This window comes from Protopterus annectens, chromosome 8.part0 (genome assembly GCF_019279795.1).
Source record: "Protopterus annectens isolate FY-2018-M chromosome 8.part0, PAN1.0, whole genome shotgun sequence".
Taxonomy (NCBI): domain Eukaryota; kingdom Metazoa; phylum Chordata; order Ceratodontiformes; family Protopteridae; genus Protopterus; species Protopterus annectens.
In genome coordinates, this window is record NC_056741.1 from 1,877,144,411 (window position 1) to 1,877,168,176 (window position 23,766).

Below are 23,766 nucleotides of genomic sequence, written 5' to 3' on the forward strand. Positions count from 1 at the left end.
TTCGTCAGAGCTTTCTGTACAGCTAGCATCTCTTTTTGGTTTATGTGCAGTTTTCTTTGTTCTGCAGTCCATAGGCCTTGAATGCATTGCCCTGCCATGCGAGCCCCCCAGGCATAGTCTGAAGCAAATGTTGTGATAGTTTGCCTGGGTGGGGGCAAGGTGAAAGGCTGACCCTTGTTGAGGTGACATGCCTGTGCCCACCATAGAAATTCCTGTTGAAGGCAGGGAATGAGAGATATCACTGTGTCCAAGCTGTGGCTGTGTTGAGACCATACGCTTTTTAGGTACCATTGTAATTTCCTCATATGCAGTTTTGCAAATGGTATTATCAGAATGCAAGATGCCATGAAGCCCAAAGCCTGCAGAATATTTCTTGCAGTTAATTGGGTCTTTGTTGCCATTGTCTTGAAATATTGAGTCAGTTGTAATTGCTTGTCTGGTGTAAGATAAGCCTTCTGGGCGTTATTGTCCAAGTTGGCACCCAGGAATGTCATTTTTTGTGAGGGTACTAGTTTTGACTTCTTTTCGTTTACTGTGTACCCCAGACAATATAGTAGATGCTTCACAAAAGTCAGATGTTGTATGAGAATGTCTTTTCTTTCTGCTTGGATGAGGCAGTCGTCCAGGTATGGATATATTTGAATTCCTCTTTGTCTGCAGTATGCAATTACTGGTGCCAGGCATTTTGTGAATACTCTGGGCGCAGTAGATAAGCCAAAGGGGAATGCAGAGAATTGATAATGGATTGAACCTGCAATGAAACGGAGGTATCTTCTGCAACGTTGTCTGATAGGGACATGCAGGTATGCCTCCTTGAGGTCCAACATTACCAGCCATGCTTCCTTGCACAACATGGGAAGTAGCTGCTGTAGTGTTAGCATCTTGAATTTGGGAACTTGTAAGTGTTTAGAATTGGTCTCCAAGCATTTTCTTTCCTGGGTACTAGGAATAGTCTTGAGTAAAATCCTTGGCCTTGCTCTTGAGTTGGCACCCTTTGAATGGCTCTCATGGCCATGAGGGCTGTAATTTGTTTTTGAGCCTCTAACCTTTGATTTTGTGGCAGGTTTGGCATTCCTCTTTTTATTGGCAAGGTGTGAAAGTGGAATCTGTATCCTCGTAAAATTATGTCTAGGACCCATTTGTCCTTTGTGACCATGTGCCAGTTGTCTACAAATAATGCTAGCTTTCCCCCCAGGGGGGCTGACAAGAGAGCTTTGTTTGGCCAGTTGAGGTGCAAGTCATTGAGTTTGTCTTCTGGTGGCTTGAGACCTGACTTCTTCCTCCCTTCTGGGTTGGAGTGGTCCATTGGCGAGGTTTATACTGAGCTTGTGGTTGTCCTCTGCCCCTTGGGCGCCTGTATTTACCCCTCTGAGGCCTGTCAGTAGCTGGAAAGAACCAATTTTTGGTTGGCCAGTTTCTGCTGAAGCGAGGGGGTTGTACCTGTAGGAAATCTTTGACTCTCTGCATTGATTTTGCCTCATCTTCCATTTTCTTAAAAACTTCTTCTGCTTTAACACCAAAAAGAACATCCTGCTGCAAGGGAGCATCTAGTAGTTTTGCTTTAACATGTTCAGGCAGACTTTGTTCCTTTAACCAGGCATGCCTATGTATAACTGAACCAGTGACCGCTGCTCTGCAGGAGGCCTCCAAGGAATCAAACCCACATTGTAAGGGTTTGCCCACCTGCTCGGTGGCGTGCAACAAATCCTGTACTTCTTTCAATTCAGATTGTTGAGGGAGGGTTGTTATCTTTTGTTTTAACTGAGAGATCAGAAATTGCTGATACTTAAGCATATGAAATTGACAGTTTAGAGCTCTCATAGCTAAACTGGCTGAGGTGTAAACCTTTTTCCCTCATCTGTCTAGTGCTCTTGAATCCCTTTCAGAAGGTACTGGATTTTTAGCCATGGAAGCCTTAGCCCCCTTGGGACCCTGGGAGATAGTCTCTTGGTCAGCTACTGGGCTTTTGTAAAGGAATTTATGGGAATCAGGTACTCTGTAGTATCTGTTAGGCTTGGCCAGGGCAGGAGGCAGAGAGTTTGGGTTGAAACTGGATTCTAAATAAACATCATCCACAATGTCCAAAACAGGAGGGATGGCTAGAGGTCTAAGCTGGGGGAGTAAAAGAAACTCTCTGAGCCTTTTCTTGGAATCGGAATAATCCTGACCTACCCAGTGAAAATGTTCCCCAAAAGAGTAATCTTCTGGAGGGGAAGCTGAGGGAATAGAGTCCTCAGCATCAAAATCTTCATAAGGAGAGAAGGAATAGTCTTGGTCTTCAGAGGAATCCGAAGAAATAGACAGTTGTTCAGAGGAAGCAGATTCTTCCTCTTGTCTAGGCCTTTTGTCAGGAGGAGGCTGGGAACCCCTGATAAGAGAAATCAGATCTTCAGCCATCTTGAGCATGTGTTTCTTAGGCATAGGGCCTTGAACAGGAGACTGAAGTGAAGCTTTTTTCGATTTGGAAGGAGTCTTCGGTTTAGAAAACGTTTTGACTGTAAGAGTCATCGGTCTGAAAACGCCTTCAGAAAGCGAAGGTGTTTCAGAAGTACCGGTGTCCTTGGGAGGTAAGTCGTCAGTAGGGCCTGAAGTAAAAGGCTGCGTCGGCCTAGTACATTCCGTCAAAATATCCGTAGCGGTCTCGGGTTCCTCAACTGCGGTAGTCAGAGGCTGCGTCGGAGCCTCACTGATAACCGGAGAACCAGAGACTGGATCAACCGAGGCCTCGGAATCGGGCTTAGGCCTGGGCTGTCGATCCTTATCCCTGCACTTTTTGTGCACGCCGGTAGATCCGACGGCATGTTATAATTAAATTTTCTGCCAAAAAAGTATCGTGCGAAATCAAATCGTCTTTTAATAGTGCGTTTATTAAATCTAGCACAAAAACGACAAGTGACGTCGTGATCAGGGCCTAGGCAGGGTATACAATAAGAATGAAAATCCTTATGAGGTATTTGCTTCCCACAAGAAATACAATTGTTAACTTTTTCTGACATCGGTCTGAGGCAAGAAAAGTTTCAACGGGTACTTAGCTTTATAGAAGACTTCGGTCTGAAACTCGAATTCGAAAATCTCAGGAGTCGGCCGACCGGCACTTGCGAACTGCTTCTGCTTCGGGCACCGTGCGGCAAGAAAGACTGAAGAAAATGGCGTTGGTTGCAATATATGTACCCCTGGCGCACTGACGTCAGGGATGAGGCGACAGCAACCGACGTCGGACCAAAACTTTGGAAATCCGGCCGACTGCGGGACCGCCTGACGACAGGATAACTCAAGTGTGATGACTGCAGCAGGGTAACACGATGAACATCTGTACTATGTTCACCATGTTACACTGCTGCAGTCATTACACTTGGGTAGAATTCCAAAGCTGAGGTTGGGTGGCTGGTTCTATAAGGCATTAGGGGTGGTTATAAGGCCCTGCAGTACTGCAGTGGCGAAGCCAGCTCTGGATTTAAGAGTGTAGAGGCAGATGGCAATGATTGGTGAAGGTATGCACAGAACTCCAAGTTGCTGCTTCCAAAATATCCTTGGTAGGTACTCCTCTGAAGTAGCTGTTGCCCTAGTGGAGTGAGATCTAATGCTGCTAGGTACAGGTTTCCCATGGTGTGTATAGCAGAAACGTATACAATGTCCTATCCATTTTGAAATAGTCTGTTTTGAAATGGCTTTTCCCTGTGCTCCTATAGCATATGGTACCAATAATTGCTCAGATTTCCTGAAAGCTTTGGTTTTGTCCAAGTAGAAGCATAACTGCCTGTGAATGTCCAAGGAATGCAGTAGTCTCTCCCCTTTATTCTGTGGTTTTGGATAAAAAGTTGGCAAATGAATAGTTTGGTTTAGAGCCACACTGGATACCACCTTTGGCATAAATGTAGGGTTAGTTCTTAAAGACACCCTGTCCTGGTGGAAAATGAGGAAAGGTTCCACTGCCATTACTGCATGTAATTCTGAAACTCTTCATGCTGATGTTATTGCCAGAAGTAGAGCAGTTTTCCAATAGATATTTTAATTCTGCTGAGTTAGCTGGCTCAAAAGGAGGTAAAGTCAATTTTTACAAAACAAAGTTGAGGTCCCAAGTTGGAGTAGGTGATCTAGGGGGCTGTCTTATGTTTTTAGCCCCTCTGAGGTACTGTCTTAGCAAAGGATTAGAGAAAATTGGTGGATCCGTGTTGTAATGAGCAGAGATGGCAGAGGCGTGGATCTTGATGGATGAGAAGGAGAGTCCTTTGTCCAGCATCTCAGTTAAATATTGCAGTATCTGAGAAATGTTTGGAACATGAGGGTCAAGGCTGTGTGCTTGGTTCCAGGCACAGAATCTCTTCCATTTATCCGAATAGGCTTTCCTGGTACTAGGCCTTCTGGCCTTCAGAATGACATCCATAACAGCTTTGGAGAGCGGCATTGCCTGCTTGACTAAGGAATCTTCCATGCAGCTAGGTTTAAGGTCTTTAGCTGGCTGTGTAGTATCTGATTGTTGTGCTGAGTCAGCAGATGTGGGATTTGAGGCAAAATCCAGGGTGGTCCTTGTGCTAAGTTCTTTAAGATTGGGTACCAGTTCTGGCGTGGCCAGTCTGGTGCAATCAGGATCATCTTTGGCTCGTTTTGCCTGGCTTTTATGAGTACCTTTGGCAGGAGAGGTAGTGGTGGGAAAGCGTATACTTGTAGGTTTTTCCAGCTGAATGAGAGGGCATCCGCTTTCCATGCCTGTGGATGGTAACTCCTTGTGCAGAATTTCTGTAGCTGGCAGTTCACAGGGGATGCAAACAGATCTATGTCCAGGCTCCACTATTTCTGTGTTATCATTCTGAATATCTATGGATTCAATTCCCATTTGTGGGGATCTATGATATTTCTGCTTAAGTCGTCTGCCAATGTGTTTTTCTCTCCTGGCAGGAATTGTGCTTGCAGATGAACTTGATAGTTTAGAGCTGTGTTCCACAAGGTCATGGCTTGCCTGCAGAGGGGGTAGGAGTGAGTGCCCCCTTGCTTGTTTATGTACCACATAACTGTAGTGTTGTCTGTCTTTAGTAGTAGTTGTCCTGGATGCAGCAGGTCCTTGAAAACTATATGTGCATTTTGTACAGCTAGCATCTCTTTTTGATTGATGCGAAGCTGCCTTTGTTCTGCGGGCCACTTGCCCTGAATACAGTTGCCTGCCATGTGTGCTCCCCAGGCGTAAACCGAAGCATCTTTTGTCAGTGTTTGCCTGGCTGTGGGTTGAGTAAAAGGCTGTCCCTTGTTGAGGTGACAAGCTTGAGCCCACCATTGAAACTCCTGTTGAAGGCAAGGAATTAGTGGTATAACTGTTTCCAAACTTTGACAGTGTTGAGACCATACATTCTTTAGGTACCATTTCAGTTTCCTCATATGCAGTCTGGCATATGGAATTAGTAGTATGCAAGATGCCAAGTAACCCAAGGTCTGCAGAATTTTTCTTGCAGGGAGTCGAGTCTTTGTTGCCATCAATTGAAAGTATTGAGTCAGTTGTCCTTGCTTGTCTGGCGTGAGATAAGCCATCTGGGCCGTTGTGTTCAAGCTGGCACCCAGGAATATTATCTCTTGTGAGGGCACTAGTTTTGATTTCTTTTCGTTTACTGTGTACCCCAGGCAACTTAACTTTTTTTACAAATGCCAGATGCTTTAGAAGAATGTCCTTGCTCTCTGCTTGAATCAGGCAGTCGTCCAGGTATGGATAAATTTGAATTCCTTTCTGTCTGCAAAATCCAATTACTGGTGCCAGGCACTTTGTGAAGACCCTGAGCGCAGTAGATAAGCCAAAGGGCAGTGCAAAGAATTGATAATGAATTGAACCAGCTATGAATCTGAGGTATCTTCTGCAGTTTTGCCTGATAGGGGACATGCAGGTATGCCTCCTTGAGGTCCAATGTCACGAGCCAAGCTTTCTTGCCTAGCATGGGAAGAAGCTGCTGTAGTGTCAACATTTTGAATTTTGGAACATCCAGGTAAGTGTCTAGAGAAGAAAGATCCAGAATGGGCCTCCAGGCTTTGCCCTTCCTGGGAACTAGAAAGAGTCTTGAGTATAATCCTTGTCCTTGCTCCTGTGGTGGTACCTTTTGAATAGCTCTCATATCCATGAGTGCTGTAATTTGTTTTTGAGCCTCTGCCCATTGATTTGGTGGCAGATTTGGCATTCCTTTTAACCTTGGCAGAGTGTGAAAGTGGAACCTGTAACCTTGAGATACAATGTTGAGAACCCATTTGTCTTTGGTGATCATATGCCAATTGTGATAAAAAAAGTGCCAGTTTTCCTCCCAAGGGGGCTGCCAAGAGAGAGTTGTTTGGCAGCTGTAGTGGGAAGTCACTGGGGCTGCTTTTTATATGGTTGGGGCCTGTCTTCACCTTCTTTCTGGCCTGATGCAACCCATTGTCGAGGTCTGTAAGGACCTTGTGGTTGACCTCTACCTCTTGGACGTCTGTATCTGCCCCTTTGAGGTCTGTCTGTAACTGGAAAGGACCATTTCTTAGTTGGCCAATTTCTGCTAAATATAGGAGGTTGAACCTGTAAGAAATCTTTCACCGTTTGCATAGATTTTGCCTTATCCTCCATTTTCTTTAATACTTCTTCTGCCTTAACTTCAAATAACACATCCTGCTGCAAAGGTGCATCCAATAATTTTGCTTTAACGTGGTCTGGTAACGTATGTTCTTTTAACCAAGCATGTCTTCTAATGACAGAGCCTGTAACGGCTGCTCTACAGGAGGCCTCTAAAGAGTCAAAACCACATTGCAAAGTATGTTTTCCCACCTGTTCAGCTGCATGCAATAAATCCTGCATTTCTTTAAAAGTAGGATTCAATCTGGAAGCATTTTTTGATTCAACTGAGACAGTAGAAATTGCTGATATTTTAGCATGTGAAACTGGCAATTTAAGGCTCTCATTGCTAAAGTTGCAGACGTATATACTTTCTTTCCCCATCTGTCTAATGCTCTGGAATCTCTGTCAGAGGGAACTGGATTCTTGGCTGATGAGGCCTTAACCCCTTTGGGCCCTGGGAAATAGTTTCAGGGTCAGCAACAGGGCTTTTGTACAGAAATTTGTGAGAGTCAGGGACTCTGTAGTATCTGTCAGGTTTAACTGGGGCTGGAGGTAAGGTATCTAACACTGGCGGAATAGCAAGGGGTCTGTGTTGAGGTAATAAAAAGGAAGTCTCTGAGCCTTTTCTTATATTCTGAGTAATCCTGGCCTTCCCAATGGAAATGCTCCCTCATGGTATGTAAGGTTTCCCCAAAGGAGTAATCCTCAGGCAGAGAGGCTGATGGAATTGACTCCTCAACATCAGAATCCTCATAAAGGGGTAAGGAATATCCTAGGTCTGAGGATGAATCTGAAGAGATGGACACCTGGTCAGATGAGTCATAGTCTGCATCCTATCTAGGCCTTTTATCAGGAGGGGGATGGGACCCCCTGATCAGAGTGATTAGGTCTTCGGCCATCTTGAGCATTTGTTTCTTAGGCATGGAGGCCTGTGCTGGAGAATGCTGTATTTGTTTCTTTGATTTTAAAGCTGGCTTAGACTTAGCAAAGGGTTTAATGCTTAACTGAGTAGGTCTGAAAACACCCTCTGAAGCTGCGGGTAGCTCAGCTACTCCGGATCCCTCTGAAGGGTTAGTTTCGGTAGGCTGAATAACTTGTGCGTCCGAAGGCCCAGCCATCTCCACGTGGGAGTCAGAGGCGGCCTGTGGTTCTACAGAAGTGATCGTGAGGGGCTGCGAAGGCACCTCGCTGAAAACCGGAGAACCGGCGACTGGCCTAGAAGAGGCTTTGTCAGTTTTTGGCCTCGGATGCCTATCCTTGTCTTTGCGCTTTTTATGTATTCCGGTCGTCGGTAGTTCCGACGGCATGGTATAATTGAATTTTCTACCAAAATAATGTCGGGCAAAATCAAACCGACGTTTAGTAGTGCGTTTGTTAAACCTAGCACAAAACCGACAACCAGTGACATCGTGGTCTGGGCCTAGGCATGGGATACAATAAGAATGGAAATCCTTATGAGGTATTTGCTTCCCACAAGAAATACAGTTATTAACTTTTACTGATATCGGTCTGAGGCAAGAAAAAGTTTCCCCGACGGGGTACTTAACTTTGTAGAAGACTTCGGTTCTGGATTCGGAATGAAAATCTCAGGAGATGGCCGACCGGCACTTGCAAACTGCTTTTGCTTCGGGCACCGCACGGCAAGAAAGACTGAAGAAAATGGCGTCAGCTGCATCTTATATACCCCTGCCACACCGACGTCAGGGAGGAGGCGACAGCAACCGACGCCGGACCAAGACTTTGGAACTCAGGCCGACTGGGGAAAGTACAGTTTTGTACCTACCATAAATGTAGATGTTAGAGTGTTCACCCTGCTGCAGTCATCACACTTGGGTTATCCTGCCATCAGGCAGTCCCGCAGTCGGCCTGAGTTCCAAAGTCTTGGTCCGGCGTCGGTTGCTGTCGCTTCCTCCCTGACGTGCCAGGGGTATACAAGAGGCATCCAACGCCATTTTCTTCAGTTTTTCTTGCCCCAGATGTCAGGTGCCCCCAATAGGTAGGCAATACATATTGTTAAATATAAATATACAAGCAAAAATGAAAATACTTTCAGTCACAAGCAAATACACCACAGAGGTTGTATAGGATAGAAAGGTCTGGATAAGTCCAGTTAGTTCAGAGGGGATGGAGGGAGGGTAACCTGGACTGCCGAACATCTACATTTATGGTAGGTACAAAACTGTACTATATTCATCATGTTACCCTGCTGCAGTCATCACACTTGGGTTGAATCCCAAAGCTAAGGATGGGTGGTGGAGTTAAGTTGGCTTCCAGAATATCCTTGGTTGGTACCCCCCTGAGAAAGGCCGCTTATGTAGCTGTGGCCCTGGTGGAGTGGGGCCTAATGTTAGTAGGTACCGGTTTCCCATGATGCGTGTAGCAGAAACATATGCAATGACCTATCCATTTTGATATGGTGTGTCTTGAGATAGCTTTTCCCTGTGTTCCTGCAGCATAGGCTATAAAGAGCTGGTCAGAGTTTCTGAAAGCCTTGGTTTTACCCAAGTAGTAACAATTGTCTGTGAATGTCCAAAGAGTGCAGGAGTCTTTCTCCTTTGTTCTGGAGATTTGGGAAAAAGGTGGGCAAATGAATGGTTTGGTTTAGGGCCACACTGGATACCACTTTTGGCATAAAGGAAGGGTTAGTTCGCAGAGAGACTCTGTCTTGATGAAAAATGAGGAAAGGCTCCACTGCCATTAGTGCCTGTAGCTCTGAGACTCTTCTAGCTGAAGTTATTGCTAGCAGCAGGGCAGTTTTCCATGAAAGAAACTTTAAATCAGCTGAGACGTGGATCTTAATAGATGAAAAGGAAAGTCCTTTGTGCAACATCTCAGTCAGATATTGCAGAATTTGAGGAATGTTTGGATCAAGGGGATTTTTGGCCTTTAGCCTGGTTCCAGGCACAAAATCTTTTCCATATGTCTGAATAGGTTTTCCTGGTGCTGGGCCTCCTGGCCTCCAGAATGACATCCATAACAGCTTTGGATAGTGGTGTTGGTTGATTGTTTAGGTAATTTGCCATGCAGCCAGGTTTAAAGTCTTGAGCTGGCTGTGTAGAATTTGATTGTCTCGCTGGGTGAGCAGGTGAGGAATGTGTGGTAAAATCCATGGTGGGCCGTGGGCCATGTTCTTTAGAATTGGATACCAGTGCTGGCGTGGCCAGTCTGTTGCAATGAGTATCATTTGTGGTCTCTCTAATCTGACTTTCAGCAGCACCTTTGGTAGAACAGGCAGTGGAGGAAAGGCATACACTGTTAATGTTTTCCAACTGAATGAGAGGGCGTCCACTTTCCAAGCTTGTGGATGGAATGCCCTTGTACAAAAATTTTGAAGTTGGTAGTTTTGGGGGTTGGCAAACAGATGTCTGGGCATCTCCATTTTTGAGTTATCATCGCAAATACTTGTGGATCCCGTTTCCACTCGTGGGGATCCATGATGTTTCTGCTTAGGTCGTCTGCCAATGTGTTTTTCTTTCCTGGCAGGAATTGTGCTTGTAGTTGAACTTGATAAGACAGTGCTGTGTTCCACAAGGTCATTGCTTGCCTGCATAGAGGGTAGTAATGTGTGCCCCCTTGCTTGTTGATGTTCCACATTACTGTGGTACTGTCCGTCTTTATCAGTAGTTGTCCTGGGTGTAAGAGGTCCTTGAAAGTTGTTAGGGCATTCTGTACTGCTAGCATTTCCTTTTGATTGATATGCAGATGCCTTTGATCTGTAGTCCATTTTCCCTGAATGCACTGTTCTGCCATGTGTGCTCCCCAGTCATAGTCTGATGCATCTGTTGTCATAGTTTGCCTGGCTGTGGGTAATGTGAAAGGCTGACCCTTGTTGAGGTGACATGCCTGTGCCCACCATAAAAACTCCTGTTGAAGGCAGGGAATGAGTGGTATCATTGTTTCCAAACTGTGGCTGTGCTGAGTCCATACGCTTTTCAGGTACCATTGTAATTTCCTCATATGCAGTTCTGCAAATGGTATTAGTAGAATGCAAGATGCCATCAATCCCAAGGCCTGCAGAATTTTTCTTGCAGGGAGTTGGGTCTTTGTTGCCATGATTTTGAAGTATTGAGTCAGCTGTTGCTGCTTGTCTGGCGTGAAATAAGCCATCTGGGCCGTTGTATTCAAGCTGGCACCCAGGAATATTATGTTTTGTGAGGGCACTAGTAGGAGTTGGGTCTTTGTTGCAATTATTTTGAAGTATTGGGTCAGCTGTTGTTGCTTGTCTGGCGTGAAATAAGCAATCTGGGCCGTTGTATTCAAGCTGGCACCCAGGAATATTATGTTTTGTGAGGGCACAAGTTTTGATTTCTTTTCGTTTACTGTGTACCCTAGGCAACTTGGAAGGTGTTTTGCAAATGCCTGATGTAATATTGTCCTTGCTTTTTGCTTGAATAAGGCAGTCGTCCAGGTATGGGTATATTTGAATTCCTCTTTGTCTGCAGTATGCAATTACTGGTGCCAGGCATTTTGTGAAGACCCTGGGCGCAGTAGATAAGCCAAAGGGCAGTGCAGATAATTGATAATGGGTTGAACCTGCAATGAAGCGGAGGTATCTTCTGCAATTTTGTCTGATAGGGACGTGCAGGTATGCCTCCTTGAGATCCAACGTTACTAGCCAAGCCTTCTTGCCCAGCATGGGAAGAAGCTGCTGTAGTGTTAGCATCTTGAATTTTGGTACTTGCAGATAGGTGTTCAGAATTGAAAGATCCAGAATGGGTTTCCATTGTTTGTCCTTTCTGGGTACTATAAAGAGTCTCGAGTAAAAGCCTTGTCCTTGCTCCTGTGTAGGTACCTGTTGAATGGCTCTCATGTCCACGAGAGCTGTAATTTGTTTTTGTGCCTCTGCCCATTGATTTGGTGGCAGGTTTGGCATTCCTTTTATCCTTGGCAAGGTATGAAAATGGAATCTGTATCCTTGTGATACAATGTTTAGGACCCATTTGTCTTTTGTGATGATGTGCCAGTTGTCTGCAAAAAGTGCTAATTTACCTCCCAAGGGAGCTGCCAAGAGAGATTTGCTTGGTAGTTGGGGGGTTGAGTCATTGTGTTTGTCTTCTGCTAGCTTGGGGCCTGTCTTCACCTCCTTTCTGGGTTGTGGCACCTCACTGGCGAGGTTTGTAAGGGCCTTGTGACTGCCTTCTGCCCTTTGGGCGTCTGTATTTGCCCCTCTGTGGTCTTTCAGAAGCTGGAAAGGACCAGTTTTTTGTTGGCCAATTTCTGCTGAAACGAGGGGGTTGTACCTGTAAGAAATCCTTGACCATCTGCATAGACTTTGCCTTATCCTTATCCTCCATTTTCTTTAAAACCTCTTCTGCTTTGACACCAAATAAGACATCCTGCTGTAAAAGTGCATCCAATAATTTTGCTTTAACATGATCAGGTAGGGTTTGTTCTTTTAACCAAGCATGTCTGCGTATGACAGACCCAGTAATAGCTGGTCTTCAGGAAGCTTCCAATGAATCAAATCCACATTGTAAAGTATGTTTGCCCACCTGTTCAGCTGCATGCAACAGATCCTGCATTTCTTTGAATTCAGCCTGTTCAGAATGTGTGCTCAGTTTTAGTTTTAACTGAGACACTAGGTATTGCTGATATTTCAGCATGTGGAACTGACAATTTAATGCTCTCATAGCCAGAGTAGCTGAGGTGTATATCTTCTTTCCCCATCTATCTAGGGCCCTGGAATCCCTTTCAGAGGGTACAGGATTTTTCGCCATAGAAGCTTTAGCCCCTTTGGGACCCTGGAAAATTGTTTCTGGGTCAGCCAGAGGTCTTTTATAAAGGAATTTGTGTGCGTCAGGTACTCTGTGGTATCTGTCTGGTTTGGCTGGAGCAGGAGGTAGGGAGTCTGGATTTAGGCTAGACTCTGAGTAAACATCATCCACAATATGTAAAATTGGAGGGAGAGCAAGTGGTCTGTGCTGGGGTAGTAAAAGAAACTCTAGGAGCCTTTTCTTAGAATCAGAGTAGTCCTGGCCTTCCCAGTGGAAATGTTCCCTCATGGTATGTAAAGTTTCCCCAAAGGAGTAGTCTTCAGGGGGAGATGCTGAGGGAATAGAGTCTTCAGCATCAGAATCTTCATAAGGGGGAATAGCGTAATCCTGTTCCTCAGAAGAATCTGAGGAAATAGAAACCTGGTCAGAGGAAGTATAATCCACCCCTTGTCTAGGCCTTTTATCAGGAGGGGGATGGGAACTCCTGATTAGGGAAATCAAATCTTCAGCCATCTTAAGCATCTGTTTCTTAGGCATGGGGCCTTGAACAAGAGACTGATGTACAGTCTTATTTGGTTTTAATGGAGTTTTTAGCTTAGCATAAGATGTAATGGTGAGTGTAGACAGTCTGAAGACACCTTCTGAAACCAAAGGCATTTCTACTGCACCGGGATCACCCTCTGCTCCGGTGTCGGAAGGGCCTAATGAAGATGGATGCGACGGCCTAGTACACTCCGCTTGAGAATCCGAAGCTGTCTGGGCTTCCATTTCCACGGTAGTCAGGGGCTGCGTAGGCGCCTCACTGAAAACCGGAGAACCGGCGACAGGCCCGGCAGAGGCCTCGGATTCTGGCTTGGTTCTAGGCTGCCTGTCCTTATCCTTGCGTTTTTTTTATGCATGCCGGTTGTAGCTGCTCCGATGCCATGAAATAATTAAATTTCCTACCAAAGTAATGCCGTGCGAAGTGAAAACGGCATTTGATAGTTCGTTTATTAAACCTAGCACAAAACTGACAAATCTGTGACATCGTGGTCTGGGCCTAGGCAAGGAATACAATAAGAGTGGAAGTCCTTATGAGGTATTTGCTTCCCAGAAGAAATGCAATTGTTAACTTTTTCTGACATCGGACTGAGGCAAGAAAAGGTTCCCCAACGGGGTACTTCGCTTTACTGAAGACTTCGGATTGAAATTCGATTCAAAAATCTCAGGTGTCGGCCGACCGGCACTTGCAAACTGCTTCTGCTTCAGGCACCGCGCGGCAAGAAAGACTGAAGAAAATGGCGTCTGATATCTCTTATATACCCCTGGCTCTCTGATGTCAGGGAGGAAGCGACAGCAACAGACGCCGGACCAAGACTTTGGAACTCAAGCCGACTGTGGGACTGCCTGATGGCAGGATAACCCAAGTGTGATGACTGCAGCAGGGTAACACGATGAACATCTGCCTGACGGCAGGATAACCCAAGTGCAATGACTGCAGCAGTGTAACACGATGAACATCTGCATAGTATAATGCAAGCTAGGTGGGGGGGGTTATGCCCCCCCAGACTGCCCAATGGGGGGGCTGTGCCCCCCACACCCCCCAACTATATGTTCTAACTCCAGGATCACGCTGCAGTAGAGAAAAGGGCATATACACTGCCACTACTATTTTCGGTGAAATGGAATTCGGCGATTTAGTCTTGCTGACATGTTTCAGCGAAACATGCTTTTGCTGAAATGAAACAGACCCATATATATATATATATATATATATACATATATATACATATATATACATATATATACATATATATACATATACACACACACCGTATTTCCCCAAAAATAAGACCGGGTCGTATACTCTTTCCCCCGCCAAAATACGCATTAAGGCTTATTATCAGGGGATGCCTTATTTACCCACACCGTACAATACTCTACCTTTATTCATTTAATTATGTACAAAAATCGACATTTATTAATGAACACAAATCGACATTTATTCATGTACAGAAATTGACATTTATTTCATTCTTTTCTGTTATTGGACAACAGTTCTAAGTAACACGTTAACAGTTGTGTGAGAATTCTACATTAACAGTGCAACAAACATTTCAACTTCAGAATATCTACACCTTGGCTTTCACAGTTATTCAAATACAGTCATGTCATCTTCTTCTGGAACATTGTCGTAAGTGTCCAACCCCCGAATTTCAGCTTGAATTTCTTGTGACTCCATTTCCTGTAGAACCATTGACCCCAATCTGTCATGCCTAGCAATAGAGCTCTCCTTAAATGAGCACTGCTTGTCCAAGTAGCCTGCTCGTAGTGCATTGGCGACACAGCTGTCAGTAATTTTATCCCATGAATTTTTCACCCAAGTCACGATCTCTTCCAGGCTAGGCTTCACAAAGTTTCCATGCGGATTTCTCTCCATTCTATTTTCAATGAAGTCAATAAGTTCCATGCGCAAATGGTCCTTGAATGGCTTGTTTACTGCAATATCAAGAGTCTGGAGATAGGCAGTCATTCCTGTGGGAATCATTATTTGATCTATTCTTCTCCGTGCAAGGAATTTCTTCGCGTGGTGAGTGCTGGCTGAATCCCAGACTAGCAGACCTCTTTCGCCACCTCGCAAAACAAGTGGCAGCATTACATTGACCCACTTCCTTACAACTGCTTGTGTGCACCAGGCTTTTTCGGTTTCAAGAATGTAAATGCCTGAAACATGTTCAATCTTCTCTTTCTTGCCCTTACAAATGATTAGAGGTGGGGTTTTCTATCCATCCACATGAATTGCCAAAATACAGGTAACACGTGCACTCTCGTAACCAGTGGAGGGAATGTAGATTGACGAGGCACCCCTCTGATCAATTGTTGTTTGAGATCCTTGGCCCATAAACACTGCAGTTTCATCCATAGCAATCATGTTGGAGAGTTGGTATTTAGAAAAGTCAATGTAATCAACAAAGGACTTGAACGCAAGTGCATGTTTAATAACTTCAATATCTTCCAGCTTGAACAGTGTTGTTGATCTTCTTAGACACAGTTAATATCGCTGAAGGAAGCCATCCAGCCAATGTTGTGATGCTTTGAATTCTTCTGGGGATATTTCTAACTGTGGTGCCCCTGCAAGGACAATTGCTTGAATATCAGCCCTACTCACAACCAAAGCCTTTGCTCTCCTGATAGCAATCCACTCACAGATGATGTCTTCCAGCTCAGGAAATAATGGTTGCCGACCTGAACTACACTTGCAATTCTTAGCATTTCCCTCGTCAGCTTGTTGACTGAGGTTATCGTACACTGCACTCCATTTTTGGACCATTCTAATTTCTAACTTCTTCTCTTTGCTGAAAGAAGTCAGATTCTTTCCTCAGGAGTCCTTTCTTGTACTCAACGGAACAACTCTTTCTTTTTGCACTCATCTTGTCTGGGGGGGGGGGGGTTAATTGAAGACTTACGAGACCGGAGTGGAAACACAAAATGGCACCAGTTAAGAAGAGAAGACACAACCACAGCCGTTTGTTATCAACTGTGAGCGCTTTAAGCGGGTTGTTTGTACTTTGACTGATCAAAATACATCTGCCAGTGTTTATGGGGCAAGGATCTCAACCGTCAAGTGTGAGTGATGACTAGGGTTACAGTAAGAATCGTGGAGGACTCCCAGGGAAAGAATCATATGACTTTCTGCAAAGAGAATAAGTTGGGTGTCCGAATGGTCCGAAAATGGTGAGCAGAGTACGATGACCTCGGTCAACGGGTGTCAATAATATTATTTTATAATTCAACACATCCGTCGTGTGTTGTTGATGATCTTAACTGGGGTTTATTTTTGGGGTAGGGCTTATATCATGACCACCCTGGAAAACTATACTAGGCCTTATTCTCTGGTTAGGTCTTATTTACAAAGAAATATGGTATATTTTACATATGTATATATATGTATGTACATATATATATATATATATATATACACACACATACATAGATATATATTATATATATTATACATATACACACACACACACATACATATATACACACAGACACATACATATACACACACAGACACACACTATATTACATATATATATATATATATATATATACATACATACATATACATACACGTAACACACACACACCTTACACTAGGAAGAGCATCAAGGAGCAGAACACAAGAAATGGATCTGGGAGTTATAAGTGCCAATAAGATAAATAAATCAAAATAAATTACAGGCATTACAGAATGCATACAGGGGCGGCCACGGTGGTGCAGTGGTTAGCATTGCCACCTCACAGCAAGAGGTTCTCCGGTTCGATCCTCGGCTGGGGTGCCTTCTGTGTGGAGTCTGCATGTCCTCTCTCCTGTCGCGGGTTTCCCTCTCGGGTGCCTCCGGTCCTCCCACATCCCAAAGACATGCTGCAGGTGTGATTGGACACTCTAAATTGGCCCTAGTGTGTTGAGTGTGTGCCTCTGTGGAAGGTTGGGCGCCGGGCTGGCAACTCGACACTGTAAAACTCCACTGCCATTCAATGTGCGGACAGGTGATCCGCTGTGGCGACCCCTAACAGGGATAAAGCCGAAAGAAGAAGAAGAAGACAGAATGCATACAGCTTCCACAGACAACAGAGCCGGCTCAAAGGTTAACCTGCACATTGCCTACAGGACTTTTAACCCAGTCTGCAAAAAATGACAGAGATCTGTTAAACTCTACTAAAAGGACAGCAGTATCAATGGCTGTTAGATCTGTCTACTGAAGGGGAATGTTTATGCTTAAGCATATGCTGTCCTGATAGCTTCCACTGTGTAAACATAACAGTTTCTATTTTTTTACTTGAAAGCAGCCTTACATACATAAAGCTGTCTTCAGAAAAGAAGCTGACAGGACTTACCATAATACTAGAGATCCCTTTTCAGGGCCTGTGTACCTTGAACAGAAAGAACCACTTCTCTGAAGAAAGCATCATGAATCCTCTGCCTGATCCCATCTTGGAGAAAGGGGATACTGCACATAGTGTCCCCTGCTGGTGAACTGAAATACTGCAAGGAATCCAACCTTGAAAATTCTGAAATTATGTCTTTAAAAATATTGTCTGTGGAATTTATCTGAAAAGAAAACTTCTTGATAAAAGCCTAAACACAGCTGTGGAAGAGGTGTTTGTGCAAGTGGGATTCCCTGTCGGGGGGGGGGGGGCACAGATATGTACAGAGTGTCTAAAAAGTAGAAAAGAATACAATGATCTTCAGCACTTATATTCTCAAAACCTAAGTTTGAAAGGCAGCTCTATGTATGTAACCTGATTCAAGAGACACAAAAAAAGGCTAGAAACAGAGTGCTTCCAGGATTCATACAAAGAAGTTATGTACTCACCATAACGTTCCATCTGAACTGTTTGTCTTCAACCTGTGGGTACAGGCACTGACAACAGTGCCGAGCCGGCCATATCCAAGCTAAGGAGCCGAAACTGAGCTCCTCCCCTACCCATAACTCCCTTCTCTCCATCACTACACCTCAGATCAAGTTTGCCTGAAAGCTAAGCACCTGCTCAAAAAACACAGACATCACTACTGCCACACACCCCACCCCAAAAAGAGAGAAAGAGAGACAGAGAGAAAGGGTGGGAGGCTCCCGCTGCCAGATTAATTTACTAAGGAAGGGGGAAGGACGGAGGGAAGGTTGAAGATAAATGAAGAGCAATAATTCAGAACGTTATGGTGAGAACATAACTTCTTTATCTGAAATTGTTATCTTCATTTGGTCTTCAACCTGTGGGACAGAGTCCCCAGCTACTTGTACCCTGGGAGGCTCTACGGAAGGATATTCCAGAGCACAGTGGAACCAAAGGATGCTCTGTTCCGGGATGAAGAAAGGAAACCTATAGAAAAAAGAAAAAAAACCTGCAAAAAGGCTGCACTGGATAGAAACACGCTCAAAAATGAGGAGCTCAGTTGACCCACTGTTGCTCAAATTGCCGCAAACGAGATCTAAGGTAGTGAGGGAGAGAGGGGCATTATGCGTAGGGAAGGAGATCAGTTTCGGCACTGTAGCTTGAATATGGCCAGCTTAGCACCGATGTCGGTGCCTACACCCACAGGTTGAAGACCAAATGAAGAAACAATTTCATATATGTTTTTCTTCTTCTGAAATTGTTCTATTAATGGAGTGACTAGATTCTCATGTTTCATGACTGGAATAAATACTCAACACTTCTTTGTAGGAAGCAATGGCCAGTTTCATGTCCTTCATCAGTCTGTAGTGCTACCCAAACAAGTGTTTCTCAAAAAACAATCGGTCCTTAAAATGAATTTGTTAATCCAGTCCACTTCTGATAACAGAAAACCTGACAACTCAGTCCACGTGATCATGTACAAACCCCAAGTGTAAATGTAAATTATGCTGTTCATCAAAGAGCCTCTGCTTGCTGTCCTCCTCCTATAGTGGCTGGCCTGTGACCAATGACTCTTGCCACCACGGTGTGTTAGTACAGAAAAGACCAACACTGCAGAATAGGTGAAAGGGTGGGTGTTAGGGCATGGGTGGGACCAGTGTCCTCCAAAGAATGACTATTATTCCTAATGGACATGGTCTTACATGTGCATATAGCTAACTTCATTCACATATGCAATATATCAATCACAGAAAAAAGCGAGATCAGGGTCTACAAAGAGAGCTTGTTCACACAGAATCACTTGCTCTAGGGTTCTGGAGCTGTGTGTATGTGTATGTGTATGCGTGTGTGTGTGTGGTGGGGGCAGAGGATACAACTCCTGGGGGCCAGAATTATACTTATAATTCTAAAGTAAGAACTCTACTCTCCATTAGCACTAGTGACAAACTTCTTCAGCAAACAGTAGTGGAAGTTTTGTCGCCTACAACTGCTGCAAAAAAAAAACACAATCCTAAGACCACATAATCCACTAATTTTCTCTACACTACATCTAACTTGTTTCAAATCGGTAGCAAAATACACAGGTGAGGATCAACTTCTTTTGAGAAAATGAAAAGGCCACCATGGCATTTGCAAGGTTTGAAAAAAGCAAAGCCAAATTTTTAATTTTTGCCTTTTGACTTGCATCTGATGTCCTCTGATCGGTAACTCTCCCTAGGTTTCTTTGAAACTCCTCATCTGTCCTATGATTTTTACATTTCTGTACAGTACCATGCAGCTAAAAAGGTCCTGCAATCTGACTGGAATCAAGGCTTGCAGTGAAAAGAATTAAGCTACTAGTATGAACAGCAGTAAAGGACATCATGCATACTTCCGAGGAAGAAAGGACCGAGCCTGGAATGGTCTTGCTTATAAAGCTGGGGACAATGCAACACTGGTTTGGGGAACTTAACCCTTTTTTTTTTTCTTCCAGTCACACAAAGCATGTACACTTTCCTCCGATGACAGCCAAGAGGAGACTTAGATATACTAGAAATGAGACAGAACCGGCAGCTGTCTGGGTAACCTCTCCCAAACATCAGATGCAATGGATGCTATTGTGAGACAAGGGAGTTAATGTTTTCTTCCATCTTTTAGCAAGGTACAAAGCAAGTGCAGTATGAAATCCTACTAGTGGGACCTAATTTAGGATTACTCTAAGTAAAATCCACCACAACACTGTTTTTGTCATTTTCCTCTAACAAATGTCCCCATGGGGGACTTCACATTAGTAATCACCACAGCAAAAACACATAGTACATTCAAGTACCTGAGAAGCTTTTCTTGGTTCGGTTTGTTGCTGATCTAATGAAATATCTGGTTCAAGGTCCTCTTCTTGTTTGTCAGCTGACATTTTTAAAGCACCATTGGCATAAAGCTTCGGAAAGCTGGAAGCAAATGAAAAAAAAAAACACACATACAAGTCAAGCATTTTTTTTACTATTCATTCAATGTATATATAAAAAGATTTGGAATGGAAATATAAAAAAGCAAATCAACTGCTACATTTAAAATGATCATTGTGTGTGTGTGTGTGTGTGTGTGTGTGTGTGTGTGTGTGTGTGTGTGTGTGTGTGTATATATACTAGACTGTCTTTTTAAGCAACCTGCCAAAAGTACAGTTGTGTACACTTACCATAAATGTAGATGTTAGAGTGTATTCACTGTTGCAGTCATCACATTTGGGTTATCTGCCTGCAGGTAGCCCTCAGTGGGCTTGAATACCAGAGTCTTGGGATTTCTGCATCGGATGCTGTCGCTTCTTCTATGACATCAGGACGTCAATGGTATAAAACATGTAGCCGACACCATTACATCAGTTTTTCTTGCCCCAGATGTCAGGAGCCCCCTAAATAGGAAGCAATTACATGGTGTGGAACAACCCCAGCAAATACCAATGATGTAAGGTATGCCAAACAAAAAGAATAGGTAGAAGTAAAGAGAAGTCAGGGGGCTGGGAGGGAGGGAGGGTAACCAGGACCGCAACAGTGAATACACTCTAACATCTACATTTATGGTAAGTGTACACAACTGCACTATGTTCTTCATGTTTCACTGTTGCAGTCATCACATTTGGGTTGATTCCCAAAGCTGAGGATGGGTGGAGGCAGTCAAGAAGAATTAGGGCTGGCAAGCAGACCTTGTAAGACTGATGAAGCAAATCCAGCTCTGGATTTAGAAAAGATAGGCAAGTGGTAATGCTTGGTGAATATGTGTACATATCTCCAGGTTGCAGCTTCCAGGATGTCCTTGGCAAGGACACCCCTGAGAAATGCTGTATAGGTTGACGTAGCCCTAGTGGAATGTGTTCTGATCCCCTGTGGGGCAGGCTTCCCATGATGCTTGCAGCAGAAATGGATGCAGTGTGCTATCCATGTATAAATGGTTTGCCCTCTGCCCCTGTAGCCAAACTGACTAGCAGCTGGTCAGATTTTCAGAAAGGTTTAGTCCTATCCAGATAGAACCTAAGCTGCCTGTGCATGTCCAGGGAATGTAGGATCCTTTCCCCTGTATTCTGAGGACTAGGGAAAAAGGTTGGTAAATTAATGGATAGGTTTAAAGCCACACTAGATACCACCTTTGGCATAAATGATGGGTTAGTCCTGAGGTAACCCTGTCCGCATGAAAGATAATGGAAGGGTTCCATGGCCATAAGGGCCTGCAATTCAGACACTCTTCTTGCTGAAGTGACAGTTTTACTCCTAGCCATCACTTCAGTCACTCTTCTTGCTGAAGTGATGGCTAGGAGAAAAGCTGTTTTCCAGGAGAGGAATTTTAACTCTGCTGAAGCAGCAGGTTTAAATGGGTGGAAGTGTGACTTTTTTTTTCCAATACAAAGTTAAGGTCCCAGGCTGGAGTGGGATCTCTCCTGGGGGGGTCTTAAATCTCTGCCTCCTCTCAAGAACTGTTTGACCAGAGGATGAGAGAAGAGGGGTGGGCTCAGTATTATAATGAGCTGAAATGGCAGAGGCATGAATCTTAATGGAAGAGAAGCATAGACATCTGTGGAACGTTTCAGTTACGCAATCTAGTCTATGAGGTAAAGCTGGGCACATTTGTGTCCATTCCTTGAGACTGGCTCCAAGAACAGTATCTTTTCCAGTTTTCGGAATAGGATTTTCTAGTAGTACTTTTTTTTGCCTCCAGGAAGACATCCATCACCTGTTTACTGAGGGTTCTGGGGATGAACCAGGCTGATAGGTTCAGGGTTTGTAATTGAGGATGCAAAATCTGGCCCTCCTGCTGGGACAGCAGGGAGGGGGTCTGAAGCAGGTGTCAAAGGTGACAGTACTGTCAGACTGTGCAAAGGTAGGTACCAGTGCTGGCATGGCCAGTCTGGTGCAATCAGGATTTTCCTTGGCTTGTCCTGTTTGATCTCTAGTAGAACCTTCGAGAGGAGGGACAGAGGGGGAAAGGCATAGACTGAGAGGTTTTCCCATGTAAAGGACAGAGCATCCACTTTCCATGCTTGGCTGTAGGGAGCTCTGGTGCAATATTTGCTCAACTGAAAGTTCTGAGGGGAAGCGAAGAGGTCCACCTCTGGTGCCCCCCACCTGTGGATCAGCAGCTTGAATCATTTGGGTTCCAGTTTCCACTTGTGCAGGTCCATTAGATTTCTGCTCAAGTCATCTGCCAGTGAATATAGTTTGCCTGGCAGGAATTGAGATTGTAGGTGCACTTGGTTGCTCAAAGCTGTGTCCCCCAGAGTCATAGCTAACCTGCAGAGTGGGTAGAAATGGGTTGCCCCCTGCTTGTTTATGTACCACATAACTGTGGTATTGACTGTCTTTATCAATAGCTGGCCTGGGAGAATAAGGCGTTTGAAGGCTGTCAGAGCATTCTGTACAGCTAACATTTCTTTTTGATTCATATGCAGGTGCATTTGCTTTGGGCTCCATTTGCCTTGAATACCTTCTCCTGCTATGTCAGCCCCCCATGAACAATCTGATGAGTCTGTTATTAGGGTTTGGGCGGCAGGGGTAGAGTGAAAGGGAGTCCTTTGTTGTGGTAGCAGACCTCTGCCCACCCGAGAAACTCTGCCTTTAGGCAAGGAATGATAGGAATCATTGTTTCCAGGTCCTGAGAAAGTTGATACCAGAGACTTTTTAAGTACCACTGAAGTTTCCTCATATGCAGTCTTGCATACGAAATTAGTAGAATGCAAGAAGCCATGAACCCTAGGGCTTGCAGTACTTCTCTTGCAGACAGATGGGTTTTGGTGGCCATTAAATTGAAGTAGTTTGTCAAACACATTTGTTTTTTTGTAATGAGGAATGCCATCTGGGAAGCTGTGTTCATGCTTGCTCCCAGGAATACAATCTGTTGGCTGGGTACCGGATGTGATTTATTTATGTTGATGGCGAACCCCAGTGAAGTTATAAGTCTCTTTACAAATGTCAGGTGCTGGAGTAGCAATTCCTGACTGTCCGCCTGAATCAGGCAATCATGCAGGTATGTATAAATTTGAATTTTTCTCTGCCTGCAAAATGCAATGGCTGGAGCTAGGCATTTTGTGAATACCCTGGGCACAGTAGATAAGTCAAAGGGAAGTGCAGAGAATTGATAATGCATAGAGCCTGTTCTAAAACATAGGTATTTTCTGCAAGATTCCCTTATGAGGATGTGCAGATAAACTTCTTTTACGTCTAGGGTGGCTAGCCAGGAGTCCTTGGCTAGCATAGGAAGCAGCTGTTGGAGAGTAAGCATCTTGAGCCTTGGAACCACCAGGAAGGGGTAGGGAATAGACAGATCCAGGATAGATCACCAAGAGTTTTCTTTCCTGGGGACCAGAAACAGTCTGGAGTAAAAACCTTCTCCCCTATGCTCTGCTGGGACAGGTCGAATAGCATTGATACTGAGAAGAGAAAGTACTTGCTTTTGGGCCTCTGCCCACTGACTTGGGGGGAGGTCTGGCCATCTGCTTGGGGTTGGCAGTGAGTGGAAGTAGAATCTGTATCCCTGGGATACAATGTTCAAGACCCCTGCATTCTAGGTGATATACTTCAAGGGTTTTGCATGTAGGTCAAGTTTTCCTCCTAAGGGTGCAAGTACGGCATGGCTTGGAAGAATTAAGGA

General features: G+C 44.4%; 1 protein-coding gene across 2 annotated transcripts in view; it reads right to left on the bottom strand.

Annotated features, from left to right (window-relative positions):
- ZDHHC1 (zinc finger DHHC-type containing 1) overlaps positions 1-23,766 on the bottom strand; it is a 437,426-nt gene that overhangs the window by 76,989 nt on the left and 336,671 nt on the right. For both annotated transcript variants that reach the window (XM_044081372.1, XM_044081370.1), the window contains exon 11: positions 19,961-20,078. In XM_044081372.1, coding sequence (XP_043937307.1) covers positions 19,961-20,078 — 118 coding nt within the window. The remainder of the gene's footprint in view (positions 1-19,960; positions 20,079-23,766) is intronic.